Source organism: Zootoca vivipara, chromosome Z1 (assembly GCF_965207765.1).
Source record: "Zootoca vivipara chromosome Z1, rZooViv2.hap1.1, whole genome shotgun sequence".
Lineage (NCBI taxonomy): Eukaryota > Metazoa > Chordata > Lepidosauria > Squamata > Lacertidae > Zootoca > Zootoca vivipara.
The window spans coordinates 18,495,664-18,511,548 of NC_142583.1; the positions used below are offsets into that span (position 1 = coordinate 18,495,664).

At 42.0% G+C, this 15,885-nt stretch overlaps 1 protein-coding gene across 15 annotated transcripts in view; it reads left to right on the plus strand.

The window, feature by feature from the left end:
- Positions 1-15,631, plus strand: part of APBB2 (amyloid beta precursor protein binding family B member 2) — a 162,904-nt gene extending 147,273 nt beyond the window's left edge. For 9 of the 15 annotated variants that reach the window (XM_035112957.3, XM_035112960.3, XM_088658922.1 and 6 more), the window contains 6 exons: positions 2,909-3,023; positions 4,229-4,316; positions 4,818-4,901; positions 7,205-7,320; positions 9,589-9,768; positions 10,851-15,631. In XM_035112957.3, the coding sequence (XP_034968848.3) occupies positions 2,909-3,023; positions 4,229-4,316; positions 4,818-4,901; positions 7,205-7,320; positions 9,589-9,768; positions 10,851-11,018 (751 nt within the window). In that variant the 3' untranslated portion in view covers positions 11,019-15,631. The remainder of the gene's footprint in view (positions 1-2,908; positions 3,024-4,228; positions 4,317-4,817; positions 4,902-7,204; positions 7,321-9,588; positions 9,769-10,850) is intronic. The other 6 variants (XM_088658904.1, XM_088658927.1, XM_035112954.3 and 3 more) reach the window with 2 other exon arrangements.
- The last annotated feature ends 254 nt before the right edge of the window (positions 15,632-15,885 follow it).

Here is a 15,885-nt window from a genome sequence, read left to right on the forward strand (position 1 = left end):
TACCAGCTAGAGGGAGAATCAATGGGCCTGACATAGGAAGAGCATAACTGGCAAAAAGGGATCGTAAGAAAAGCGAAGCGAGGGCTCGTTTATAATTTGAAGCAAACAAAAGTACCAGGAATGTAAGTTATAAGAAGCATGGCTGGTAAAAATCTGTTTGTGTCATGATTGCACCACCTGATGTTTCATCTGTGGCCTCCTCTCAGCGCAGAACCACATCCTTCTGTCCTGTGCCCTTAATCAGGTCTTGCCGAGCTCAATTCGTTTCTCTCCTTAGCCTCTACACAGTGAACATATCCCCCTCCGGGAGGCGCGCCCTACCCCCGGAACGTGTGCCGTGTCCCCAGGAGGCACGCCACGGCCCTGGAACGCATGCCCCGCCCCTGGTACCGGAGCATGAAGCTCCGCCACTGTATCTTGGTTTACAAACTTAATCCATTCCGGAAGTCCGTTCTTAAACCAAGGTGTGTTTTCCCATAGCAGCGGTGGACTCAATTTACAAATGGAACACACTCAACAAGCAGCGAAACATGTTCTTATTCCAAGGCAAAGTTCACAAACCAAAACACCTACTTCCAGGTTTGCAGCGTTCTTAATCCAAGTTGTTCATAAATTAAGCTCTTCTTAAACCAAGGTACCACTGTAATAACTTTGGTGCATTAGGCCAGGGTTTACCTAGTCTTAACATACTACTTCTGATAAGCTTACAAGGTGGGTATGAAGGTCGTCCCATGTTGTTTATCCTCTGCATCGAAGAAAGCCAGTTGTACTTCTTTTTGTAACAGTTTTTTTTTTTTTTTTTGCTGAGAATGGGGACTATCAAGTATAGGAATCCAGCAAAGTGAATACTGGGTCCATGTTAAAGTATTCCTAGATTCAGCTGTGACCTAGCTAGACCTTTACACAGCATGACCTTTTTTTTGCCCCTAGGACTTCCATAATCCATAATCTGACCTCCTCATTGCCCCTGCCCCTCACTCCCTACTGAAGTACTAGTGTGGTGAATCTTTATTTATTTGTCAGTTTCCTCTGAGCAGCTCAAGGAGCCATACTTCTCCCCCTCCCAATTCTACCTTCACAACAACCCTGTGAAGAAGGTTAGGCTAAGAGACAGCCACTGCCCCAAGATTGCTCCGTGAACTTCCCAGTTGCGTGGTGCTTTGAACCCAGGTTTCACCAGTACACCACACTGGCTTCCATAGCATTGGACTGGGGTATTCAAAAGCCAGAAAGTTCTGTGTGTGACTAGAAGCCAGTCACTTCCTCTCAGGCTAATCTCACCTCAGGGTAGTTGCGAGGGTAAAATGGAATATATGCACATATGCCAGAGCCAAATGCAAAAAGGTTTCTGATTTACTTGCCTTACAAAGAACTGTCACGATGCAGATGTCTGCCTCATCTTTTAAGTTTCCCAGCATGGAGCTGGGAAGCCTGTAAATTCCTTAGTAAATCAGGTAAACAGTTTTCCCCATAAATCTCTCCTCGTATTAATCTGTTTGAAATGAGCTAATGCAGAATTGAGGTTAACAGAGCAAATGACCCAGAAAGGATTCCACAGTAAGAGAGATAGATAAGAAAGCCAAGATGAAGGGCTCCGGTGATGTATTCAATATTGAACACTTCTGGATTTGCAGAGACCGTAACCTCTCCTCCTCCCCCCTGGCCTTTGTGCAAGAGATTAGCATTGTCATGGATGCTCAAGGTCACCGTGCAAGGAAGGGGTGAATTGTTGCTACAGAATGGTTCACGTGGGAGGAAAGTGTTTCAGGCACAGCAGGTTTCGAACCTGTCTCATTCTCTCCGGCAGCCTTTAAACAGAACCTCTGCCCCAGCGGAGCACCCTTGCAAACTGCGCCTATGGATTTTCCTGAGCTCCCTATCTGATAGGATTAAATATTGAAGTCCCCTTATCATTTGGACCTTGCCGGAAGGAAGGATCCACATTTGATTGCTAATGCTGATGGATAATTTTGCAGCAGATGTTTGCTGCTCCCTTCCGCCCTCCTCCTCTCTCCCACCCCCAGTGATACCTGCCGATGCCATTTCTTTGCCTGTGGTGACAGCTTTGCCCCCTTTGTGGAATAATGGCATTTACAGAAAGCTTATAGCCTTCTTACAGCCTTTAGCGTCTCAGTCCTCCATGGGGACTTCTAAGGAAGAGAATTGAGGCAGGGTGATCATTTCAGAGCAGGGGGAGCAACCTTTGCTGAGACTCTGCTTAGAGTGTCTCCTTAAGCAGAGTCTCAGCAAAGGTTAAAGGCCTGGTCAAGATCAAGTGGCAAAAAATGCAGTCTCCATTAAGATCATTTGTTGTGGTTACTTTTCATCTGTATTAAGAGCATCTGATGTGGTTATTATAGCAAGGTTATCAGTACATTCCAAACCTCTTTTTTTAAAAACAACAACAAGTGAGGCCCTCGAGTTAAGTATTGTTGACTGATTGGCAAGAGCTCCCAAGACTTTTCAGGCATGTGTCCTTGCCAGCGCTCCCTGGGGACACCAAAGGTTGCACCTGAAACCCTTTGCATGGAGAGCATGTGCTCTGCTTCTGCGACAAAGGGAATTGTGCTTTGGAACCCCTCACTAGGAGACAGGCCCATTTAATTGTTTTTATGGTGATAGTTACTAAGTATGTGGAACGAGGAAGTTCTGACCATTCAGTTGTCATCTTTTAAGGACAGAAGAATAGCTTGCTGGATCAGGACAATGGTCCTGTTTTGACAGTGGCCACCAGGCGCCTGTGGGGAACCTGCAAGAACGAGACCATTACCCTCTCCCGTGGTTTTCATTCAGAAGCTGGAGGCAAGAGCATAGCCATCGCGCTCTTTGTTCCTTTGTGTTCTTTTCGAAGCAGGTATTTCTGTGGGTGATACTGCTTTGAATAAGGTAATTCATTTTGTTTGTACAGAGACTTTGCCTATGTAGCAAGAGACCGAGAGACGAGGATTTTGAAGTGCCACGTGTTTCGATGTGACACGCCAGCAAAAGCCATTGCCACAAGCCTGCACGAAATCTGTTCTAAGGCAAGCTTTCTTCTTGTTTTCATTCTATCCTCTCCCTTTTGCTGTGTGAATATACCCCCCCATACGACACTCCCAAGCATATTACATGAAGTCTCCCCGATTTCAGTGAAATCTCTTTCCGTGCCACGTAAGAGTATAGGTCCAAACCAAAGCTTCCACACAAACAGTTGCCTGGCATACATTTCTGTGCAGGAAAAGCTGCTTCTAAGGGTAATGTTTAGCAGCAGAGGAAAAATGGCTCAACACATTTTAGGGCCAATCTGTTGATAATATCCTATGGCAGGCTACTGCTATAAGGTGTGTAGCATTTTATCAACACCATTAGCTCAGAGGGGAGACATGAAAGGTCTTACGATAGCCCATGAAGTGCCTATAACCTTTGTCCTTACCACTGCTTATGCTGCAGACAAGATCTCCGTACTCAATTGTTCTGCCCCCAAAAGTCATAGGGGTTGTTACGGAGTAAAAGGTAAAGGGACCCCTGACCATTAGGTCCAGTCGTGACCAACTCTGGGGTTGCAGCGCTCATCTCGCATTATTGGCCGAGGGAGCCAGTGTACAGCTTCCAGGTCATGTGGCCAGCATGACAAAGCCACTTCTGGCGAACCAAAGCAGCACACGGAAACGCCGTTTACCTTCCCGCTTGGAGCGGTACCTATTTATCTACTTGCACTTTGACATGCTTTCGAACTGCTAGGTTGGCAGGAGCTGGGACCGAGCAATGGGAGCTCACCCCTTCGTGGGGATTCGAACCGCCAACCTTCTGATCGGCAAGCCCTAGGCTCAGTGGTTTAACCCACAGTGCCACCCGCGATTGCAAATAAGTTTTATATATTAAGGTTTTTGATGTGGTGCATTTGGTAAAGGTAACAAAAACCTCCCATCCCTGTAAAGTTTCCTACCACCTCCATCAATATTTGCATGGCAGCTGTAGGTTGTCAAACATGCCTCTTTAAATTTAAATGCAGGCAGCCCAATCCTTTTGGGAAAGAAACCCCAACGAGTTCTATGAGGCTTACTCCCAAGTAGGTGTGCATAAGATTGTAGCCGTAGTTCCTGAACCCATCTGAGTTATGGTGAAAAAGAGAAACACTCCTTTTTATGGGCTTTCAGGATTAGGATTGTACAATGAGATCTATGGATGAAGGGCAGCCTACAAATTTAATAAATAATAATAGTAATAATATGATCACTGTCCTCTCCAGATTATGGCTGAACGGAAGAATGCCAAAGCTGTGGCTTGCAGTTCTTTACAAGAGCGGACAAACGTCACCCTGGATGTTCCCTTGCAAGGTACTGTGTGACTGGGATGTTGTCTTCACTATGTAGTCTCAAACAGGTGACTTATTAATTAAATACTAATAAATAACGCTTAAACATTTTTTTAAAAAAAGAATTTTCACAGTGTGTTTCCAGAGGGGTAATGTTAAGTCTGTTGAAGCTTGAACGTAGGTCAAAATAACTTCCTTGGTCTTTAAGATGCCACAAGACTATTGGTTTATTTCTCTGGCTTTATTTGGAGTAGGCAAGATCTGCTAAACAGATTTGTCTGTTTTTACTTTACAAGAATAAAAGATGATGATGTACTTTTTTAAAAAAATTCCCCAGAAATTACTCGGGCTCATTTTTAATGTGCGATAGTAGGTAGAAGGAGTACAGATTTATTAGAATCAATAATGATATCCCTAAGAGATCGACTACCTGATGAATTATTTTATTCTGCCCTTGAAATAAGGATATTTTGCCTGATGTGAATTTTGATAAGTTGAAATCGATTTTTTTGTTCCCATGCAGTAGATTTCCCAACACCAAAGACTGAGCTGGTCCAGAAGTTCCATGTACAGTACTTGGGCATGTTACCTGTAGCTAAGCCAGTGGGTAGGTTGAATCTTTGTCCAAAACTCCCTTAATGTTTGCTCTTTAGCATCTGAGTGCTCTGTTCTTCATTGACGGAGGATAAAAATAGGTGAGGGATACGCGTCTCAATTCTGCAAACTTTCAGTGTGCATACTTCGGGTGTTATGGTTATTCAGATCTGTTAGCAATATTAACTGTGGGGCCAGACGGTGACAGTTATATTCCAAATTAATTATGTGGCGGTTAGGATTTGATCCAGCTTCTACTAGATTAGGAGTTACTGCAGGGATGTGCATGGCATGAAAGATAAATTATTTGGATTTGCCTGTCAAATGTGAAATAACATGGTCAGAATGATGACATGTAGGTCTGAACTTATTGCTTATTAATTCATATGCCACTTAGATGTTTGCACAGAGCCTCAAATTGATATTTCTCAAAAGAGCTGACCTCACCCAATACAGAATAGCAAAGCCCTTTTGACTGTAAAACACGGCTTGGGGTACTGCATGCGGGTGGCTGCTTTTTCAAGAGAGAAATAAAAGTTTCGTGCCGAAACGCTTGGACCCAGCTGAAGTGGCTCTTCGGAGCCTGGCCAGTTCCGTGTTTTGCAAGTCTGCTCCATCCTAAATACTGACAAAGCGAAGACGAATGGACCATGTTGATTCCCAGTGGTGGCTCACGAGAGAGCGGTGGAGGCAGGGGCAGACTTTAGTTGTGTTGCTGACCCAAGCGAGGCCAAAATTTGGCGCCCCCCAAATTTATATTCTCAGTGATGGATATTTTCCATTTTGCGCTCCCTCAACCCAACACCTTGTGCAGGAGAACCTCCTTAAATCTAGCACTGACAAAGGTACTGGAGTACTCCCGGCAGGCCTGGCATCCTTGTCGGGACAGGGGTGTGGCTAGCGAAGGAAAAATGGGGTTCAAGGGAGCTCTGGGTTGGTGGAAGCCCTGCATATGCGGACCACCTGTGGGACCACCGCTTGGCCCTTCCCATCCCCACAGATGCAGTGCTGCCGTCACCAAGTGAGCGCCACTTCCTCTTCCTCCCCACTTCCACCCCGCCATCCATCACCACTGCTTCCCCCTCTTTCTACACTAGTGGCCAAAATTGTGTCAACCTTTTGGGGAAAGTGTATTTCTGAGCTTTGATGGCTCGTAACACCACTTTTTTTTGGAACTATACCATAGAATTATGTATCAATGGAAAGATAATTTAAGGAAGAATGTAATGCAGCAAAGTTTGTTCAATTATCTGTATTCTATCAAAAGTTATAGCCAAATAACCAGAAAAGGGAAGCACAAGTTACTTAAGTTGATATGCAGTGGTTTTCCTTCATTTGAATGTAGCCAATGAGCATGAGTGTTTAGAGAGACAATCAGGTGCTATGAGCCATCGAACCTCGGAAACACACTTTTCCCAAAAGGTTTCCACAATTTTGGCCATTAGTGTATATCAGTGTATAAATGAAGGAATGAAACAGCTGCTTCAGCTCAGATTTCTACATCTTTGTTGGCAGCTTCTCTTGGACACCCCTATTTTTCATTACTTTTATTAGCATGCTTAGTCTACCCTTCCTCAGGGTAGCATCTATAGGTTTCATCTCATTTTATCCTCACGGAACACCCCCACCCCAATGTGAGTCAGGCTGGGAGTGTGTGCCCCAAAACCACACAGTGAGAAGAAAAATAAAAAGGACATCCGATTTTCCATCTGTCAGTTACATAGAAGAAATTATTCAAAATATTCACTCTAGAGTGACACCCAACTGTTCCACTTTCTACTAGGCGATATTTTCCCAATCCTCTGGCCTACATAGATTAATTCATTTTCCTTTTAATGCAAAAAGTCCAAAAGGGGGTTCTCTAATTATTATTAATAATAATAATAATAATAAATGTCAGCAATAGTTTTTCTCTATCAGACATAATGTTTTCCTTTATTTTCTGGGTTTTCTTTGGTGTTTTCGTTTCTCTTTCTTTCCCTGTTTTTGTTTTTATTTAGATTCGTTCAGTGCTTTCTTTTTTTCTTTAAAAATATTTGCGGGGGGTACTCTCATTTTCCTACTCCTATTGAAATACTGCCCTTCAATGAGGCCAAACTTAGATTCACAAAATGTTTAGGGGGTTTGCATACCCCTGTGGGCAGAAAAAAGGCACTGGGTTCGTTTCTTTTATCTTACTGTATCATGAAAAAGCTTTAATAAAATCTTACTTTAAAACACACACACACACCCGTGAGCTTAATGCCTGATATTCTTCCTACCATAAAACACTGACTCTCTGTTCGTGATCTTGTCTCTCTTGTTCTGCAACGGCAGGTATGGAAACCCTGAATGCCGCTATAGAAAGCCTCATCGACTCCTCCAGCCGAGACGACTGGGTGCCTGTCACCATGAATGTCGCTGATGCTACAGTGACGGTCATCAGCGAAGGAGTAAGGCACAACCTGGCTTCTCTAAAAACCAGAAATGCTTCCTATGTAGTTGATACTAGAATGTGGGCCTTCTTTTTTTATCCAGTGCTTTGTTTTCCTCAAACTTCCCTTTTAGTCGATTTTATTTGAGATAAATAGAAACCACCATACGCACAGCCAGAGCAGATTTGGCAACCGTTGGTGGCATGCATGGCATTTTTAAGATAATCATTTCTGCCATATGTTGCTATTTTCTCCTGTAAAAATAACAAAACTACCAGCTTAATAAACGGAGAAGAAAACCCACTTGCCTAAGATTTTTATGGGAAATGTATAGATCTCAGTCATGGTCTAACAGTTCAGCGAGCTTAACCCGCACTTTTTGGATAATATCAATCAGTGAATCCCTGTAACGTTACCGGATTTTTTTCAAAGAATCTGGGGACACTTCTTTTTGGTTTGGAAAAGAATTTTTTTTTTAAAAAAGTTATTTTTTAAAAAAGAAATTAAGAAGAGATATCTTCTCTTCTGTGGTCTCCCCTGTCGCGCGGCCTTCCTCTCAGCCCCAGCCTGCTCCCTTGAGCGCTATCGGCCGTGGAGTAGGCTCGGGTTGGGCCTGGGCTCGGCCGTGTGTCCTTGCTATCCCAGTGCTCTCCTACCTCTCCTCAGCGGCGGCTCTGGCAGCAGTGCTGCACAGTCGGGGTTCCCTCTTTTTTTCTCCTTCCTCTTTCTCTCTGCTCCTTCTCCTCTCCTCCTCCTCCCTGCGTCGGCTCCGGGGTTTTCCGAGTGGCCGGGCGCTCTTGCTCCTGGCTCGATTTGGGTCGCGGGGTGGTGGTGGTGTCAGCGGTTCCCCCAGTTGACACGCCAGACGTCCCGAGTTCCCCCTCAACAGTGGCGGCAGCAGTCTCAGCAGCCCGGAGCCAGCCTGGTAGCGCAGTTGGCTCTGGCTGGCTTCAGGAGCTGCCCGCTGCCGTGGCGCCCGCCATTTTGCCTCGCCGGAAGTCCCCATATGATGTGTGTTATGCCGTTAAACCAATCACGCAACATTCATTCTAATAAATCTACAACACTTAAAATATAAATCCGGGGACATTAAATGAAATCCGAGGACATTCCAGGGACGGATTTTATTCGGGGACAAATTTGTAAATCCAGGGACTGTCCCCAGGAAACGGGGACGTCTGGTAACCATACTAGCTAGAAATACAGAGCCCTGTCTGTTTCCAAGAATGCCTGCCGTCTAACATAGAAAATCGGATTTTATTGATATTCCATTCCAAAGTACATTATACCCCACAATATTAACCTAAATTCCTTATTGGACTATCAGAAATCCCTGGAGAAGAAAACAGATGAGGTGTTATATGTGCAATACTGGCCTCATAACCGAAGAGCAAGCAAGTCGGAAACAAACAAAAAATTGCTAGATGAAATACAAGACTCATGGTAAAAAAATAAATACAGTGGGTCCAACATACCCTAGTAGCCTAATAGGGTTTTGTTTTTCAAAGGAACATTACCAACAAGAAATCGGTGTATCAGGTTTGAGCTGTGAGATGGTTAATTTGTGTCAAAATAAAGCCAGCCTCACAAAATTAACCTTACGGCGTTAAAATTTACTCACTGAGTCCAATGGTTCCCTGCAGTGCTTTGTAATAGGGTGACTGTTGTTGTTGTCATTGTCATTTTTAATCACCTTCTAAACAGCCATCTCAAGGCAATATATGCACAGAAATGGACATGGACAGCAGAGATCTCCTCTAGTCCTCTTGAAATGGTATAGCCATAAAAAAAATGGAATCCATAGTATGGGCAAGATGCTCAGGTATTTTTCTACCCCACTTTGAGAAGTTGATGGGCATAGAATGAACCCCAGGTAGCTTAGGACAATAAGTAACCTCTAGTTTTTGGTTGATGCCCCTTATAGTAATTTCTTGCATATCATACTGATTGAAGGTAATTTTTTAATAAAAGTGTTGTTGTTGTTGTTGTTGTTGTTTATTAAGATGCTTGGCAACCTTTAAAAAATAAATATGAGTGTTTTCATTGTGTGTGAAACTGCATGACCCTGTATTCCTATTTGCAAATCAGCCTCCAAGCTCGGGGTGCTGTGACAGTTAGTCCACCTCTTTGGTGCATTTTGGAAGGTTACACCAGGTTTGTTCCTTGGTCCATAACTGGTGACCTTCCAGGAATCAGAGCTTCCAGCGCTCAGACTAATAATTCGTTCTTCAGTGCTACCTCTGAAACTCTTAATTGTAGTAACATGAATTCTTCCTTCCTAACTAGAATGAAGAGGAAATTGTGGTGGAATGTCGTGTGCGGTTCTTGTCTTTTATGGGAGTGGGCAAAGATATCCATACGTTTGCCTTCATTATGGATACGGGGAACCAGCATTTTGAGTGCCACGTTTTCTGGTGCGAGCCCAATGCAGGCAACGTATCAGAAGCCGTCCAGGCGGCTTGCATGGTAAGTGACCACAGAAAACTGTAGTACAATTTGTAGAAATATTAGGAAATTAAAAGAAACCAGTACATGAAATCCCCCTCAAATATTATTTTGTAGTATTTAGCATGAACGCAAAATGACACGAAAACAATAATTCTATTCATTTTCAGAGCGCCCTGATAAATTACAATTCTCTCCCCAGTTCTGCACTCGGATATTAACATTTAACACCATGATTCTAAATATTAGTGTCAGCTCTCTCCCCCTCCTCTGCTTTAATGCTATTAGCAGTCAATATTGTGAACTGTTACGTGCACAGACTGAAAACCAGATACGTAGCATAAAGCACCAGAGTCAAGGAAACAAGCGCCAGCCTTTTGCAAGAGAACAATGTGTCTTTATAGAAAGGAGACAATGGGAAGAACAAATTGTAAGATTGATGAGAATAACCAGAGTACCCTGCTTCAGAGGTATTATTCAGCATCTGTTTCCAGAGGGTTTAGTACCATCCTTCAAATTTGTCATCTGTTCCCTTGGGCTAATAGAGAAAATAACTAGCACTAACCTGAGAGGGAGCAGAGCAAGTTCTGGCCATCAGAACACAATAATGTTTGATCCCAGCCACCACCATCAAATTGTATTATTTTAGATTTTTAGAGGTGGAGGACTTAAGACAAATCTGCCAACATGTTGAGTTGTTACTCCTTGTATTGGAAAGGGTGGTTGTGTATCCAGTATCTTAATGATGTGTTGTCCCCGCTGACATGTAATAATTGTGCTGAACTGCCAAAAATCAGGAAAGACCTGCTCTCAGGATCTACGAGTGTCATTGTCATGTCTAAGGGCAGATTTGCAAAACTTGTGACGAACCAAACCACCCATGCAGGTAGCAAAATTAGGAGGTTGATGAACCACCATACATAGTTGTTACTTTTAAATTCACCATACATAGCTTGATTGGTTGCATTTAAGCTTGTTGGATCATGATATGTGTGTGTCTTGCCTACTCGGAAGCAAATCCTAAATAATGTTGCAGAACAGTGAGGAAAGTTCAAGGTACCAAGCCTTGCTAATGATTGCAGAACTTCTTTGCTTTCTTTCAGCTACGATACCAGAAGTGCTTGGTAGCCAGACCTCCTTCACAAAAAGTCCGGCCGCCTCCTCCTCCTGCAGACTCGATGACCAGAAGAGTCACGACTAATGTAAAACGGGGGATGTTGTCCCTCATTGACACTTTGAAACAGAAACGTCCCATTACGGACACGCCATAGCAGCCCTGCAGGAAAGGAAATGGTTTCTTAGAAAACATCTAGCAGAAGATACAGTAGCCACATTAAAGAAGATGAACTGATTTTTGGCCTTCCAGTTTAAATTGGTGATGCTTTGTCTTCAGAGAATTTACCCTTATCAAATAATATTAGACAAAAGCATGTTCTCTCGTTCTTGCCACCATCATGTGATATGAAAAGAAGCATGATTAATTTTTTTGCTGTGAGGTTTCGCACCATGAAGTGGAAGGTCTGTTTTCCAACTGTGTAAATATTATGAACGTTACTTAAATTCACACATACACCAGAAAGGAATATGGCACATTGTTCCTCGGAGAGAACCATGCCCAAATTGATATTCATCCCCATCCTGGTTGGGATTTGTCACAAGCAGTCCTTGTATCCTGCAGCACTTTGTCCTCATTTTTAACACTGAAGTACATACCAAGTATTAGTTACCATTGTATTATTGTAATAAGAATATTGAGCTGCTTTTTTTAAAAAAAAGAAACTGCATTCATTAACCAATCTTCCCTCTTGTGCACCCTAGTAACCATTTTTCATCTTCTGTCAGCCAGTTGGGTTTGTTTCAACACGACAGTTTCCTATGCAGATTGCAGTTCGATTGGAAGGAGCGTGCAAACGATATTATAATTGTGACAATCACATGTGTATCAGTTTCAGTGACATGCCGGTGCTGGGAATGACCATTCCCCAGGCATATGTAGGCACAAGAAAATAATGTGCTCTATTGTCGCATGGTATTAACTACATTTGGTTTGCATGCTTTTTTCTTGTAAAGAAGCACTGCCCCCGTAGCAGATCATCACCTTTGAAATGCCCTTCAGTTTTGAAATCGAGCTTGTCATTTAGGAATTCAGAGAGCAGTCTGAGAGCATATGCTGGAGTTTTTTGTTTCGAAACATAAATCGCAGCACTGGTGACACTAAGGCTCAAGCGCTTCTTAGCATTTTCTATAGATGTTGGTCTATGCTTTTAAATGTTTCTACCCTGATACAGGCAGGAAGCAAAGGTAAGGACCTGATAGGTGCATGAGGTTAAAAATAGTAAAGCCAAAATGTACTGGTACCAGTCTTCTACAAGGATCAGTGCATCAGAAATGGAATTTCAGCAATACAGCATGAGTAAAACCTCTTTAACTGAGAAGGGGAAGGAAGATTAAGGTATCCTGTTACTTTTCCTATGACAGGGTTTGCATTAGGTAACTGTGAATGTGCATGGGTTTTTCCTTACTCAAGTTCTATCACTAGAACTATGTCCTGTATTTCATTTCTTCCCATAGAGGTTGGGTGCTGAGCGCACCTAAATGACATTTTTGCTGTACAAGATCTCTTTTAATTTGCAGCCTTCCAAGGAGCTATGTTTTACTTTGGTTTTAAATTAAGAAATTATGTGATCTCCCAATAGATTTTGTAATACCCACCGACCACCATGTTTGACCTTTGCAATGCCAAGTGAAACTTGTTGCAAATCCCACGACCAACTCCGCACGCTAGTTCCTTCTAACTGCACCTTATGCTATGTGTTTTGGATAGTTTTTAATATTTTTCATGTGTAATGTGTAGCACATTTTCACTTGCACAGCTGCCAAAGGAAAAGCCTTAGAACCCATTCATGCCTTGGGGCCATAGCAGAGGTCAGGCCCCAGAGTGGCGAATGTACAATTGAAGAGGGTAAGGGAAGGCAAGCTTGGGTTTGTGCACTCTCCTCCAGACCACAAAAAACTACTAAAGAGGAGATTATATCAATGCATACAGGAGTAAGCCACAAAACCTCCTGTTTGTTCACAAGTGCAATGTGGAGCCATGTGTGAATCAGTCTGTAGTAGCCCAACAATCTGTAGTGTAAGGAGTTAGGCAGAATACTGCACTACTGTCAATCAGTAGTGTCAGTCCCGAAAGGTGTCAAGATAAAAAATGCTCCTTCCAGTTATTTCTTGCACAAATATTGCTTCCATTTAGGAAAAGCAATGCGCACAATCGTGCAAGTGTGTTTTGACAGAATTTGTACCTCATTGTAGCTTGACACCATGAGTGCGCACTGCAAAACAGACATGATTCTGTTGGAGCTGCATGTGCTGTTTCAGTACACAAAAATGTCTGTGTGTGCAAGAGTTTCTTGTGCTTCTGAAGCAGACAGAAATAGGCTGGAGAATGATAGGAAGAGGAGCAACTAGGAACAGCAGAGTTGGGGGGATGATGTCCACTGCTCAAAAAAACCCCACACATCTCAGCATCCACAGCTGCTTCCATTTGGCTCGCATATCCTAAAAGGTTTGCTGAGGAACAGCTGCTGGCAAACCAAGCATTGTGCTCACTTGCTTTTACCTCTCTAAAGGCAGCAGCATTGGGCTTGCTTTCATGCACATGTTTATCACTTGATCAGTACCACCTCGAGAAGTGGCTTGCATGTGTGACTGAGACACCATATCACCTCAAACACACCGCTGCTCAGTGGAGCTAGGTCACACATCCAACTGCATGTCACCAATTGCTGAATCGCCAATTCAGGCGCATGTGTGAATTATCTCAAATTGTCCCAAGAGCTACAAAATTGAAAACTTAGCAACTCCCCCCCCCCCATTTTTATGATGTATAGTTTGCAGGTTAACAAGACCAGAACTGAGCCTATGCATAAAGAGATGGGGGGGAAAGTGACTAAACCCTTATATTCTAGTTAACTTTACATAGGTAGTAAGGTCCATTACCTTCCAAGAGAAGTACCGTAACCCTAAGGAGTGTAACCTCATGGCTTTATTACTCTAAAAGTCACATCCATTGTACTTCAAAAGTAGGCAAATGCTTGGGTCTGCCTTTGCTAAGGTATTACCATTCTCAGTTCCCTCCTGAAAAAAATAATCTGGCTCACTCTCTCCATTTTTAGAAAGTACATGCTGACTACTAGCAGCTCTCCTCCTCAAATAATTTTTTTAAAAAAATAATCATAAAATTGCACACCAATAAGTTTCTGTTATATGGCTATGCTCCATTATCATTAAATAAGCAGGAAACCTTAACTCATTTGTGTCTTAATTGGCATCAAGTTTTTCTGGAGTATGACCTTTTCACATTCAGAAGAAAATGCAAGACACGCTTGCTGAAAACATTGAGTAGACCAAGCATTTCTTTTTCAAGTAGCTTTTGGATTAGTTGCAGAGCCTCAAAAGCTTTAAAACTTTTTATTGTTATTATTTTCAGTATTTTAAGTCCCACCAGCTGAGAGTTGCATCCCACTCCTTAAAAATCAAACTTGTTATAAACTTATTTTATCTGAACCTTCTTTATGGAATCTCCATGTGTAGAGGTAGTGTCTCCAAATACCAGATGCTGAGGACTAAATAGGGAAGGCCACACTTGTGAGCTCCCAAAGGGCATCAGGCTGGCCACTGCTGGAAACAGAAAGTAGCAAGGCAGTTCTTACCAGACAAAAAAAACAAAACATTTCTCAATGATGGCCAAAATACATGTATGGGTTGAATGCGAACAAATGCCAATGACTTACTCAATGTTGTAGTGACACTTCTGTTATCTATGCATTCTTTATAATTGCACAAGGCAGCCATGTTCACTATGCCTTGGACGTTTCATGTCTTTTTTTGATTAACTTGTTAAATACAGCTTAAATATTTTTATTTTATTTATTCTATTTTTACTGAAATATTCTTCGATTATGTTGACATATCTTTATTACTGGATGTGCTCTCACACCAGTGCTAAGTAATCTCAGTGTACTATAGGTTGCCTAAAGACAGAGGATTTTTGTAATTATTTGTAGTCACCTTTTTAATTAACTGAATATGTAGAAGTAAAATGGCAAAAATAACATGTAAAGCTAACTTCTATTATTTTTAAAAAACACAAAAAGCAAGTTAGATGCTGCTCTCACGGACCACCTCATTTGCGTACTCCATTGAAGGAAGGGAGATTGTTACCCAGTCATTTGTGATAGCTTAATTATTGCCTTTTTTCTGCCCCAACCCACAGCAGTTCTTTGATGCTGCTTGTTGCTTCGTTTATACAAAACAAGTACTATTTCTTTAAAAACATGTTTTTTCATACAGATGAAGAAATGCCTAAAAAATGGAAATTTGCATGGAACGCCATCAATCCTACTTCTGTAACAAAGAGTTCTTAATGATAAACTTTGTGTGCAAAGCCTTTAATAGCAGAGTAGAAGAAAACCTACAGAAAGCTGAATACAAAGATGGCACCGTCTACAAAGCTTTAAGAACTTGTTTATTTGTTAAAGAACTCTGCAGTCAATTAAACAGATCACATATGGAGGGAAACTGCTATTTTTATTGCATTAGCTCACAAAAGCTGAGCCTCTCTAGAGCTCTATCATTACCATCATTAGCTCCTCTCTTTGGCAGGCATAGTTATTTTGAGGGAGAGAAGTGTGAATAGCAGAAGTAGGTTTGATTTATTTCACTATCTGCAAAAGAGAAAGGAGAAAATACACACAGTTTATCAGTAAGAGCTCTTGGCATTATGTGAAGTAGTTGATTTTAAAACAGAAAAGTGTTTTTTTCAACATTATCCACTTTTTACACATTTAAATGTAATCTGTTGCAAGAATAAATTTAGCTGCATTAACTGCTGGCCTCTTGTGTTTATCTTGCTGGGAGCTTAGTGGTTTCACAAGAACAGCCACCATTCTAAAAACACTCGTCTTAGCTTGGTAAAAAGAAATGTTTATTATTCCTTCTCAGCTATGTAATCTCCAGATTAAAAAATAAAATAGGGCAGATTTTAATGAGAGTAGGTTTACTAAAGGAAAAAGAAGAATTTTTGAATATTTAAGCAAAAAACAAAAGTATGGCGAAACCCAACCAGATGGGTTATATTTA